This window comes from Mytilus galloprovincialis, chromosome 4, assembly GCF_965363235.1.
Source record: "Mytilus galloprovincialis chromosome 4, xbMytGall1.hap1.1, whole genome shotgun sequence".
Classification (NCBI taxonomy): Eukaryota; Metazoa; Mollusca; class Bivalvia; order Mytilida; family Mytilidae; genus Mytilus; species Mytilus galloprovincialis.
The window spans coordinates 17315645-17329403 of NC_134841.1; the positions used below are offsets into that span (position 1 = coordinate 17315645).

Below are 13759 nucleotides of genomic sequence, written 5' to 3' on the forward strand. Positions count from 1 at the left end.
GGCAACAGTAGTATACCCCTGTTCAGAAGTCATAAATCGTTTGAAAGAAAACAAATTTGGGTTATAAACATAAGCCGTGGGAAACACATCAACTATCAGATTTGCTTTGACATTGCCATAGAAGACTTCATATGACATCAATAAATGCAATCAAATTGACATAGAACTTTCTGGTTTGAGAAAAAAAAATTGGAAAACTTTCTATTATGGTTCTTCCAACTACCAGGGTTGAATTTGTGAAATTTTTATATATTTTGTGATATGTAAAACTTGTACCATAAAATTTTACATTTTCATGGACTGGAGATTTCTCTGCATAAACTTTATGCATGGGAACAAATTCGTGTATCAACAATATTTGTTTCCTTCCTATCAGTATCTTTGCTTTCTAAAAGCATTTAGTGAAGTGGATTTTCACACACAATAGTGAAATCAGGCAAAATAACTCCTGCATGTATATTTCTCCATTTACAGCAAGTCTTATAAGATTTCATAACACAATATATAAGTCTACACTCCCTGAAACTATTAAAAAATATAAAACAAAAAATGTGTTGTCTATGTTTATTCAAAGCATCAAATCCTGAACTAAATGAAATTATCACATGTATGATCTGTATAAAAATACATTACTTGTAGATTATTTCACGTAAGTGTTACTATCACAGACAATTCAAATGCAATCTGATTAAAATAAACATTCTGTATCCTTGCTTTTGCCTGTCTGAAAATAGTGGAAGATGTATATCATTACAACAAAACCAGAGGATCTTGAAAGGTCTTGAACAGATATAAAATAGTGGAAGATGTGTATCATTACAACAAAACCAGAGGATCTTGAAAGGTCTTGAACAGATATAAAATAGTGGAAGATGTGTATCATTACAACAAAACCAGAGGATCTTGAAAGGTCTTGAACAGATATAAAATAGTGGAAGATGTGTATCATTACAACAAAACCAGAGGATCTTGAAAGGTCTTGAACAGATATAAAATGCTAAGATCCTTGTGAGTAAAGCATAGACACGGAATATGCTGTAATATCAGATTGATATGAATGTCTTGTCTGATGCAAAATCATCATCAAGTGTATTGTAATTAGTTATCAAAAGTACCAGGATAACAATTTAAAAATGCCAGTGTCTACATAAGACTAGTCAGTGACACACACTGGATCACTCAGATCAAAATAGTTATTGAGTTAAACAAATACGAAGTTGACGAGCATTGAGGACATAAAATTTCAAAATGTTGTACTAAATAAGGTAATCTATGCATAGAATAAGAAAATCTTTAGTATTTTGAAAAAATCATACTTTTTGTAACCTATAATCTATGCGTAGAATAAGAAAATCTTTAGTATTTTGAAAAAATCATACTTTTTGTAACACCTATTCTGTAATGCTTTATTGAAAGTGCAGAATATTATTAATAAATTTTCACCCTATAAATAAAAACAAAATGTTATACTATATACAAAACTACCATTTCTGATCTGAAAAATGTACCACTGGATTGACTACTCTAAGAAAATTTAGCATGCTATAAAAATAAATATATATATTTTTCTTGCTAGATTGATTACTTTGAGAAAATTATTGAATATTATTCCAAAATCTTAAATCTTATTTTCATTATAACAAAATTACAATTAAGATTTATTTTAAAAACATTAAGATCTGTCGACTCCCATAAATAAAAATATTAATATTATGCAAAACATACACACTTGCTCATTTAAGGTTTCTTTAGCCAATAGAAGCTGTAGAAGCTGGAGGGCAAAGAGTCACATGATGATGGTTTAAACATATTCTAATGTCATAATAAATAAAACGTAATCTATACAATTAAACTGCTTAAAATTTTACTGGTAAAAAATACATGTAAATGTTAAATGGATTTTTGTCACTGTAAACAAATTTCAGAAATAACATGCAAGTTTCATAAATACTTTTCCAAGTAAATTTTAAATGAAAAAAAATACAAGATAACTATATTCACATCATTTGTTTTCCTACATCATAATGCTGGAACTCAAGAAAAACTGATTGACCACCTGACCATTTAGGGGTCATCCATAATTGTCAACCTTTTTCCAAAGTGTACAAAACGCACACTTTTTCAGACCCCCCACCCTCCCTCAAAAAGTGTACATCAACCATTTTCAGATTTCAAGAGAAGAATCAGTCATTCTTAATAAAAAGAAGATCCTGTCTATTATATTTTAGTTTAATATAGAAATTTGCTTTGAAAAAAAACTAAAACATATCTGACTGTTTTATTTGATGACATCTATCTATGCTTGTGTTTTGTCAGAATAAAGAGTACAAAAATTAGTGTTTCCCCTATCACACAGTGGGAATGGTAACTCCAATAAAAAAGGGCACCTAGAGCATGCAAAAGATTAACAAAAGGGCACATAAATTATGCTACGAATCAAAGAAAGGGAAATGCATGGTTATATTGCATTGGTAAAGTATGGACTGACAGTTGTTGATGGAATCAGAGCTCAAGACAGCAATCAATAAAAGTGTAATGTTTTAAAACATTTTGAGTTTTTAAATTTCCCGCCTGTATTTCTATTTAAAAGGTCCCTGTAAATATGCCATTCATGGCACTATTATCGTTTATGTATATATATACTGTAACGTGTACATATATTGGATATTTTTTAAGTTAAGGTTAAACTTCATATGGAGGTGCTCCTAATTAAAGGAGGCTTATACTAAGAAAAATAAGTTTACTTCCGGTTTACTGGTTTACTATTTTGGAATGCATTACAAGGAAATTAATCGAAGGACTGGTTTAAAATCTTTTCACAAAATGGCGTCTTGTCAAAATCAAAACATTCAAAGAATTTAGCATGTTAGTGTTTCCATCAATTTTGTTTATTAAACAGAGTAAAACGATATCGATCAATGATAAAGCAGGTGAAATTGACAATCAGGGGTACTGAGAAATGCTTGCAAACTTTTTGTTTAAATAATTTTACTAGTTCATATTTTTGAAAGATTTAGTTTTCATATGATTTGATCTTTTAATCGTTCAATCCCGATTGAGTAGAATTATGATATCGAAATCAATATCATCAAGTGAAAATAATAAAGAAGAAATAAGAAGAGAAACACACCCAAGCCAATTCTCGATTTAAAAATCGACTTTCCCTACGGAAACGATATAAATTCCGGAAATAAGAAAAAAGCGTACGGTAAAAATGTTGATTTTTTAACCCCCTCCCCCCAAGTGTACGTTTTGTACACTTTGGAAAATGGTTGACAATTATGGATGACCCCTTAGATTGTAATCATTTTAACACTTTCAATTCAAAACTTTTAAAATCTGTAATATGTTTTCACCAAACGTTAGAAAGCTGAGATGTGTTGGTAATACATTAAATAACAACAAGAATGTGTCCATAGTACAAGGACGCCCAAATCACACTATCATTTTCTATGTTCAGAGGACCTTGAAATAGGGGTAAAAACTCTAATTTGGCATTCAAATTAGAAAAATCATGTCATAAGGAACATGTGTACTACGTTTCAAGTTGATAGGACTTCAACTTCATCAAAAAATACCTTGACCAAAAATTTTAACCTGAAGCAGGACAGACAGATGGACGGAGAAAGAGACAAATAGACGCACAGACCAGAAACATGATGCCCATAAATGGGACATAATAAATGTTTCATTTTTTTTTACAACATTTTTACATATATGCCATAGAAGGGGCATGATGAGTCCCTTAAATCGGGAAAATTGAAAATTGTCAAAATAATATTAATCTTACATCTCAAAAAAAGTATTGCATTTCATTAATTAATCATAAATTAAAACTAGTAAAACTAATTTCAATGATTAAATGTATAAAATGCTTCCTTCATTACAAGTTTAATTCATTTCATGTGTGAAGGATTTCTGGTATAGATACAAACTAACATGGTTCATCAGTTGCATAATTTCAAAATATGCATTCTACATCTTAATTTTTCAGAAAACGGTCATAAATTATGAAAAATTCTGAAACAAATCAAGATATTTTAGCTGCAAAACTATTGGACATTTTAGCACATGTTTTCTTCAAATTTTGACCACATTTTGGTAGAGAAAAAATTTCAGAATTTTTGGGCCAAAATTCTGAGTTAGTGAACCAACTCCTTCCCAGCAGAGTATTCAACTTTTTCAAGTGAGTTTATTTAAGTTTATAAATTTTTTTCACCTGGAATGAATTTTATGCATTATTTGTAGATACATTTATATCATGAATACATTTATCAACATAAAGGTCCGCGCTTCTTTTGCATGGACAAAGATTGACGGATCCATAGGAGATATGAAGTTCACAAAACCCATGGAAACATTACAGGTTAAGTCATCAACTATCATTTCATAATACTTCGTTTTAAATTTTTCTCTCATTAAAGTCATTGGTTAACAGAATTGTATTCATCTTTTAACACTATGAAAACACAGAAATTTGTCATTTTTCGGTAGTCAAATAACTTGGATAACAAAAATCAAGGAAAAAAACTCATAAAAATAGTAGAAGTCCCCTTTGCATAGAACATTTAAGAATAACAAGAAAAATATTTACATCTGGCATTAAATTTACAGATGCTATAAATGAGTATATAACAATAAAACTACCAGGATAAGTAAAAAGCATGCCTGCAGCCCCAAATAATAAGCAAGGCTATAACAATTAAAATATTATAAAAAACATGTCAATAAACCAAAACAAAATCAAATCAAAGAATAAAACAGCAAACTTCTATAATTATCTAATCAAAATGTACAGAAAATATAATTAACGAAAATATGTGTCCATTGGACACAGTATTAACCCTGCTCAAATTAATCATTTCTATGTTCATTGAACAGTAAAATCTAGGTAAACCTGAATTTTGCATATATATTTTTAAAAGTTTTCATCATAATGAACATATTTACTATTCCAAGTAACTGAGAACATAATTTTATGATTAGAATGGATGCAAAATAATATTTAATTACAAGTTTTGCAATAAAACAAGTCCTTTTACTAGCAAAAAAACACAGGCAAGAAAATGTTAATTCTGTGATGGGTGACAAGTCTTGGCTATTTCTTAACAAAATCAGAATAATTGTTATCCAGGTACAAACAGTTCTTGTTTTGCAAAGATAAATTGATAGGTGCAAACTGAAACATCTACTATCCATTGATTTTGTCTTACAATTTTCATACTCTGCAAACTAAGCATTTATACAAATATGTAAAAAAGAAACCAGAAGCAAATATTTTAATATTATCTATAAAACAAATTCACAAGTGTATTGTAAAGATGCATGAAGCATTTCCATTTTAATTAAAATATTGTTATAAAAATTATTTTCCATCGGTTACAAAGTTATTTTCAAAAAAACAATTCCTAATGTTTTAACATAAAACAGGCAAGACATTTTGTACTTTATGTGATGAAATGACAAGAATTGGCTATATCTCAGCACAAGTAGCACATTTAAAATGTTGAAAAAATTTATCATTGGTCTCGTTATATATAAATAAATTATTATACAATAAAATGTCAATATTAACAATTAAACAAAAGCTGAACATTTCAGGTTTATAAGTATTTTCAGATCTCACTCATGATAATAAAATAATGTATATTTGTACAATAACAATAAAAATAAATCTTCGAGACATATGTAATCAGATAAAAAAATGTTAACTGAGTAGTTTTTGGTAAAAAATGTCAACAAACAATTAAAAAAAAAAGATTTTTTCCAAAAATAACAACTTTAAAAATGTGAACATTATAACAGCAATGATAATGATGATGTTGCATAATAATTATTTCAAACAAAATAAATCTGATATGAACAACTATAAATCAAGTGTATGATACATCACTATTCAAACAATCCTATATCAAAATGTTTAACTTGGGAATAACAATTGTGAAAATTGTCAGAATAAATGTGGCTTATCCCAACTTACAACATTTACAATTATTATGAGAGTTGGTTAAATAATGTGTGATCTGTGATGATTGATGTTGATGTGATTTTTTACCATGATTTGGCAGTGTAAAACGTAATATAAATTATAATTGTACTGTTCTTACTGAATTATGAGATACTTGGCAGTTTTGTACATAAATAAGTGAATATATACATAAGTATTTAAATAAAATATATATTTTTTCATAAAAAAGGCACGATTATATAATTGCACAAATAAATAACTTCATTTTTCTAAATGCTTTCTAAAACTTTGTGAAATTAGCATATACATGATATACCTTCCTAAAAATTTTATCTTAGAAAACTTTTATATATGATATTTTTGCAAACCGTAAGTCTCAATGATCTGGGTGTGGCATAAAACTAAAGTAAAACCAGTTTTAAGAGACCACCCAACTGAGAGTTAAAAAGTTGTCTCATAAGATAGGTGGTCTCTTAATACAGGTCCAATTTATATGAAATGCACTACAGGAGGATCTAAAATAAATGATCTTTTAACACAGGTTTTTGCTTAATACAGGTGGTCTTTTGGGCAGGTTTAACTGTATTTACATAGTAAACAAACAAAACTTTGAACAAAAAAATATACCATACATGTACCAATTATCAAATATAACAAGAAAACAAGAAGCATACATGTATTACAACGTTAAAACAATTTCAAAATAAATGAGACAAAGTATTTATTTGTTTACCCTAGGCTGACTGATTTCATGTATTTTTTCACACACTACTTACTTCGACTGATATGACTTTTTTCTATACAAAGGTTAAGGTTTAAGTTTTCTATTAATATATTTCTTATTTTTAATACCAATATGTTGCATAGCATATACACTAAATAGAATTGTCTAAATATACAAGATTGCTGGTTACATCAAAAAAAGTTTAACGACATGCAATCATGTCAAAATGTATTAAAGCATACTAACTACAGTTCATTTCAATATAGACAAGTGCAAAACTCGTGAATAATTTATGCAATTTGAACTTCCTACATATAATTGATATTGAAATCAGCTGATAATGTGTGCATTTCCCTCTGGGACCTTTACCCTTTAACCTTAAAACATGAAGATGATCGAGCATTTATTACTACTTCCTAGATCTAGCATGTAATACTATTTCTTAGAGCTAGAATTGAATAATTCTACAAACATTAAGTTTTTCAAATATCTAGCGTTTAATACTATTCCTTAGAGCATGTAGAGATAGATTTGAATAATTCTACAATCATTTAGTTTTTCAAATATTAACATTATTATCCACTGGTGGTTTTTCTTCATCCATTTTCAATGGTTCCATTTCCACATTTAATTCCAGGTCCCTCTTTTCTCTTGCCCAATCTTGTAGCTCCCCACTACCAAATATTAAGTAAAACACAGCTCCAAAGGCATAAATAGCTGCAGCTATATAAAACACTTTCTGCCATTCATCTCGTGTCTGTGCCTAAAATGAAAATAAGATAAAAGGTAAAATCATAAAAATACTGAACTCAGAGGAAAATCAATTCGGAAAGTCTATAATCACATGGCAAAATCAAATAACAAAACGCATCAAAAACGAATGGACAAGAACTGTCATATTCCTGACTTGGTACAGGCATTTTCAAATGTAGAAAATTGTGGATTGAACCTGGTTATATAGCTAGCTAAACCTCTCACTTGTATGACAGTTGCATCAAATTCCATTATATTGTCACCGATGCGTGAACAAAACAAACAGACACAATAGGTAAAAAGGTAAAAAAAATAGGGGTACAGCAGTCAACATTCTGTTATCATCTAAATCACTATAAAAACAACAAATGTAAGGAAGAAGCACAAAAAGGCATACATCAAATTTAACTTCCTCATTTTGTTTATATTATACAATTTAATTTATCTATGTAAAATGCACCAATAAAGGATGGAGGGTTTTAAGTACTGGTGTAAAATTGCGCGTTTGAAATTCGCACAGGTAGACATGAAATAATTTTGTCATTCAAAGTATGACGGGATACATAAATACAGTCACGTAAAATAGATATAACAAAAACAGACTTAACAGTAAAAGTAATTATAATAAATAAAATAATAGGGTAGTTCAAAGTATGATGAGATACAAAAGTAAAGATCACGTCAAATGTGTATCACAGAAAACAGACATAACAGTAAAAGTAATATTAATAAATAAAATAATTTTGTCATTCAAAGTATGACAAGATACATAGGTACAAAATGAATTGACATGAAATCCCGGGCTTAAAAACATGAAATCCTGAGGTCCCAAACTTAAAGAAATTTAAAATCCTGACATCCCAAAATTTGAAAAAAGAATTCCCTGATCCCGAAAGGACCAATCCTGAAATCCTGAGCTTAAAAACACCCGATCCCAGAGTCCCGATAAGGGTTCTACCACCCCCCTATTGTACTATCAATTATCAATAGTCTATTCAGTAACAATCCACTAATGAATCAGGGTGTAACTAATAATTGATAAAAGACATTTTTTTTCTTAAAATCAAAACTTAAACTTTCCTGTACATAATTTTTTTTATTTGTTATCGTTTAATTATGTAATGCAAATTCAATAAAATGCATAGATTAAAAAACATATAAAAAGTGTAACAGATAAAGATACAAGGAGAGATAATAATTATTCAAATAATTATACACCTCAATCAAACAACTGAATGACAAATTCATTTACAAATTCACTTTTTGTAATTTTATGTACATCATACATTTTTTAAAACTGCATGATTCATATGAGCAGTCAGCTTGATTAATTAATACATCTATATATTTATTTCCTTACCTCATTAGTGATAGCACCTACAACTGAAGGTGATATAAATCCAGTTACTGATGCTATAGAATTACTGATTCCAAACAATATACCAGCATATGGTGGGGCTATATCCACATGATTGATAAGGAAGCCACTGTACTGGAACCCTGTCAGACTGACTGCTAGGATGAGCAATACTATAGCAAGAGTGGGAGTGGTACAGTCTACATAGCCTAAACAAATCAACATAAGTGCTGGTACAATTTTACCTAAAATAAAAGCATGAAGTGTTGTAAAAAAAAAAAAAAAAAAATGACAATTTTGAAACTATTGCATGGCATATTTTGGCAACATAACACAACAAAAACAAAACAAACAAGCCTTTGTCAGTTTTGAATGTTTTTTTAAGTTTAGTTCATTTATATATTGTGGAGTTTTAGTATAATAACATCCATTTTCTCTGAGCTCTCCCCACCCCCATGTTTCCATTATCAATTCTAATTCTTTCAACATTTGTATCTAACCTATGTATAACATACCATTAACTTCATGTCCTCTTTCTTTCAAAATGATCAACACTTGTATTTTTAAAACCAGCTAGACATAGACAGTAGTACGGCAACATTATATATTTTCATTTTTTATCTAGTAGTTTTTATGAGTTTTCTTTCAATGAAACTTCACAAAATTTCATTATTTTTACGTTTATAAGCTTACCAAAAGAATCAAATATTTTTCTAGTCATGGTTGTATTCATGAAACGTCTTTCCCTGAAGAAATCTGCCATCCAACCAGCAATGTTAATCATTGCCCAGAAAGCTACATATGGTAAGGCTGAGTAAAGTCCATTCTGGAAAAGATATTCAAACATTAACACCACTCTTCATTGTAAAAAAAGATATATCACACAACACAGTATCCTTCAATAGAATAATTTACAATATCATTGTAAGGACTGAAGCTGATAAGCAGCAAGTCTTTTTTTTTCAAACAGGAATTGAACTTCCTCAACCACTCACACACATTCCAACAGTTATTTTTGTCTAATTATTGTCCTTACGTCTTTTAAATTGTATCGCTAGAGAGAGGACCATGTTTACCTTGTATACTTTATGTTAAAAGTGTTCATTCTTTGTCAAAAAGCATGTGATTCCCTTTACATGTTCATGTTTTCAATGTGGTTTTTTATTGTATGCTGGTTAAAGTACAGAGATTTTGATAACTTTTTACTCTTGACTTTGCTTGTAAGATTTTGTAAAAATTGCAAAACATTTGGCCTTTACTTCACTACTCAAGATTGGTATATTGGACAATTTTTTGGGGGAATGTATGTTATGGTGGTTCATACCACTACAGGGAGATAACTCTTTAAAATCAGCTAAATGTTTTAAACTTAATCTATTGTTATGAAAATATTAAGCTTCTCAATGATCAAAATTGCTATGTATCCAATGAAATTTTTCAGACAAAGTGTGCGGTTCAATTTTTTTGAATTTTTTACATTTTTGAAAAATGGTAAAAATTGTAAACTTACTGATGTTATATCCAGTTTTAAGACTTCACTCATGTATGTTGGTATATTTGTTAGTAATGTGTAGGCTCCCCAGTCAGATGTTATATTAGATACAACAATTGCAAGAACTGGTAGTGAAGTTAATATACTCTTCCATGGGACATCTAGTTCCTAAAAAGACATTTCCATATTTTATTAAATGTCAGCACATGAGTCATTGAAAAAACAATAGTAAACTGATAAAAAATGAACATATAAACTATCCATTAAAATAATTGCAACTCTTGTGGTTTTTAATATCTCGGTAAAATTTAGATTTAGGTTCTGTTTTGCTTCATTCAACTAATAAAATACTACATACACTGCACAATCATTTATCATTTGTTTATACTCTTATTATTCAAGGGCTGTTTTTTTTCCTAGAATGATTTCCTTGATGGAAGGTGCTTTTGAGGAAGTTATAGCATTTAAGTTACAAAAGGCAATATTAAAGTCATTCCATCAGAAGGTTTATGCCATTATAATTTTGTCGACTGTATAGAAATTATGTTTCAAAGATGACCAGGGCTATTTCTATTTGTAGTAAACACAATCATGTACTCTTTTCCTTGAATTGTGACATCCCCTGGATGAAACCTATCATATATTTTACTTGCAATGAGTAACAATACAGGTGCTAAAATTGAAGCAAGACCTGCTAACCCTTCCTGAGCACTTGAATATATCCCTGGATTTGGTGGGTTTTGTGTTGAATATATCCCTGGATTTGGTGGGTTTTGTGTTGAATATATCCCTGGATTTGGTGGGTTTTGTGTTGAATATATCCCTGGATTTGGGGGGTTTTGTGTTGAATATATCCCTGGATTTGGTGGGTTTTGTGTTGCTTTATCTTCAGTTTTCTGTGTAGTGTTTTAGTTATATATTTATTGCTGTAAATGCTAATGATTTTTTTATATCTTACTTTGCCTGTTTCAGCATGACGACTTTCTGCCAAGGACATAACAATATATTCCTGTTCAATCTTAGAAATTCTTTTATGTTCCATTGGATTATCACTGACTAAAAGCATCCACAGCACAAACCAGACAAAATTAACTGTCCCTGAAATTACATACAAATATTTTTCTAACCAGGAATACATATAACTGACGGAGGATTCTTTCTACTTTTTACTGATTTTCCTCCCTTTAATTACATTAGTAAATGCACATTCTAATGCCAACTATTCAAGTCTGAGCAACCTCATTAGAATAACGTATCTGGATTGCTAAATTGCTAAATGTTGAAATATTGCACAAATAATAGTAAAAAAACAATCTAACAGTTAATTCCAACAGTTCATGCACAAATAATAGTAAGAAAACAATCTTTCAGTATTTTGTTTTGGAAGATCTATACCTTATCATTTTATTATTCAAAATAAAAAAAAAAAAATTCCATTGTTAAGTAAAAACAAATTGACAAGTCACTAGAATTAAAACTCACCCAATACATAAAAGATTGATGGCCAGCCTCCTGCAAATCCATATTTACATAATAAAGCGGCTAATGGAAAGGTTATCACATTACCAACTTGTGCTCCTGTAAAATAATAGTTTCCAATCAAACCATAAATACAATTCTAAATGGTATATAAATTACTTATAGCTTTAAAGAACACAGGATAAAGGAAAGTTTGTCATTTGTCTTTTTTACCACTACAGACACCATTAAAGGAAGAATATGTTTCAAAACATGAATGCCCCATCTTAAGCTTTGCAACTTTCAATTAAAAAGGGGCACAGCTGTCTGTTTGTCTGTTGAAGTTCTTAGCATTGTCATGATTGTGTACGAGTTTCTTTAATTTGCATAAGGCAAACTAAAATTAGAATAAAAAAACAAAAAAATGGGATGGACAGATAGAGGGACAGACAGTCAAGGGTAACAATAAATGCCCCCAGTGATAACAGCGGGGGTCTTAAAAGAATTAAAGATTAAGAATTATTTGCAATCCAAGCAAAAGCTATTTAACTTTAATAGAAGATTTTATTTAGATTTCTTAGTTGTAAAAATGTGAAAAAAAACTGTAAATGATCGACATCATCTTGTTTGAAACCTGATTTGATTGACTGTATATTGTTGATTATGACTGACTCCTAATTTTCATTCCTAGAAACTGAAATACACTATTTTTCCTTTCAATATATCAAAAAATCACTAGAACACACCCGCAAAATCGCGTGCATTAGAGCTTGTGAGAATTTGTGTCTGGAGAATTGCAGTAAAAGATTTCATATCTGAAGAATTTCAAAAAAGGTATCAAAATTCATAGGTACTTGGAAACAGTTTTAAGTCCTCTCCCTTGTTTCCAAAGTCCGTTATTTTTTTCTGTTAAATTCCATTATTTTCGTGTTTCTGTATACTATGCATATGTGCTGGTGGTTGTTTCACAGGGCAGTAGTATGCGTCTAGTGTGGTTGTTTTTTTTAAGAAAAGCAGCTGCCGCTGGCTAGCCTACATATGTAAGTGAAGAGAGTAAGCCTCCCCTGCCAGTACATAGCCTCTACACTGTCAAGACTTTTACAGTGCTTCCCTGAGACAGCACATGGTAACTGGGATCTAGTATCCCAGGCTTTACTGTAGAGGATCTTGGAGCAGCAAGGGCCCTAAAGATGCAGAGTGTAGGCCCACCGATGTTTAGACATGCCCTTACTCCCATCAACCTAGCCCCAACTATGGGTAAATAGCCGGTTAGATGATGATCGTTAACCTTGGAAGGTAATCTATATAGGAGAAAGAAAACTCTGAAATAAAAACGGGCAGATAATGGTTTGTCAGCCTTGGTTAGGAACTTATTTAAAGGAAGGAAACATCGACAAAAAATCCCTGGCCCTCCAAGTAGGGGGTTCGGCATAGGGCCAACAACTCTATCCTGTAAAAAGAATTAAGTTATGGAAACAGCATGTGCGAATAGGCCTTCAAGAAAATAGTATGATTGCCAGTGGAGAAAGCCGCAAGGAAGCTGCTGCCAGGAATGAAGTGCTAAGCGCTAAAGCAAAAACCAGAATAGGATTCAGGAACGTACGTACTATGTATGAAACTGGGAAACTTGCACAGGTCACATCAGAAATGAGGCGATATAATTTGCACATTTTGGGAGTTAGCGAAAGTAGATGGACAGGTTCTGGTAAAGACCGACACAGGAGAAACAGTTCTTTACTCAGGGAGAAATGACAACTATCATTTTGAAGGAGTAGCATCATCCTCAAGAAAGGCACTGAAAAGAGACTTATCAAATGGAAACCTGTCAATAGTAGATTGATAACAGCAAAATTTAAAGGAGTGCACACCAACATGACTCTTATACAATGCTATGAACCAACAAATGACAGTGATGAAGGCTATGAAAGACACCTTCTACGAACAACTACAAGCTGAAGTGAGATTGGTACCATGTCATGATCTATTGGTAGTGATGGGTGATTTGAA

At 30.6% G+C, this 13759-nt stretch overlaps 1 protein-coding gene across 1 annotated transcript in view; it reads right to left on the minus strand.

The window, feature by feature from the left end:
- Nucleotides 1–550: 550 nt before the first annotated feature.
- LOC143071513 (sialin-like) overlaps nucleotides 551–13759 on the minus strand; it is a 32090-nt gene continuing 18881 nt past the window's right edge. Inside the window, exons 5-10 of the mRNA XM_076245863.1 lie at nucleotides 11777–11872; nucleotides 11253–11392; nucleotides 10313–10462; nucleotides 9496–9628; nucleotides 8806–9047; nucleotides 551–7455 (exon numbers count right to left, since the gene is read on the minus strand). Of these exons, the coding sequence (XP_076101978.1) occupies nucleotides 7252–7455; nucleotides 8806–9047; nucleotides 9496–9628; nucleotides 10313–10462; nucleotides 11253–11392; nucleotides 11777–11872 (965 nt within the window). The 3' untranslated portion in view covers nucleotides 551–7251. The remainder of the gene's footprint in view (nucleotides 7456–8805; nucleotides 9048–9495; nucleotides 9629–10312; nucleotides 10463–11252; nucleotides 11393–11776; nucleotides 11873–13759) is intronic.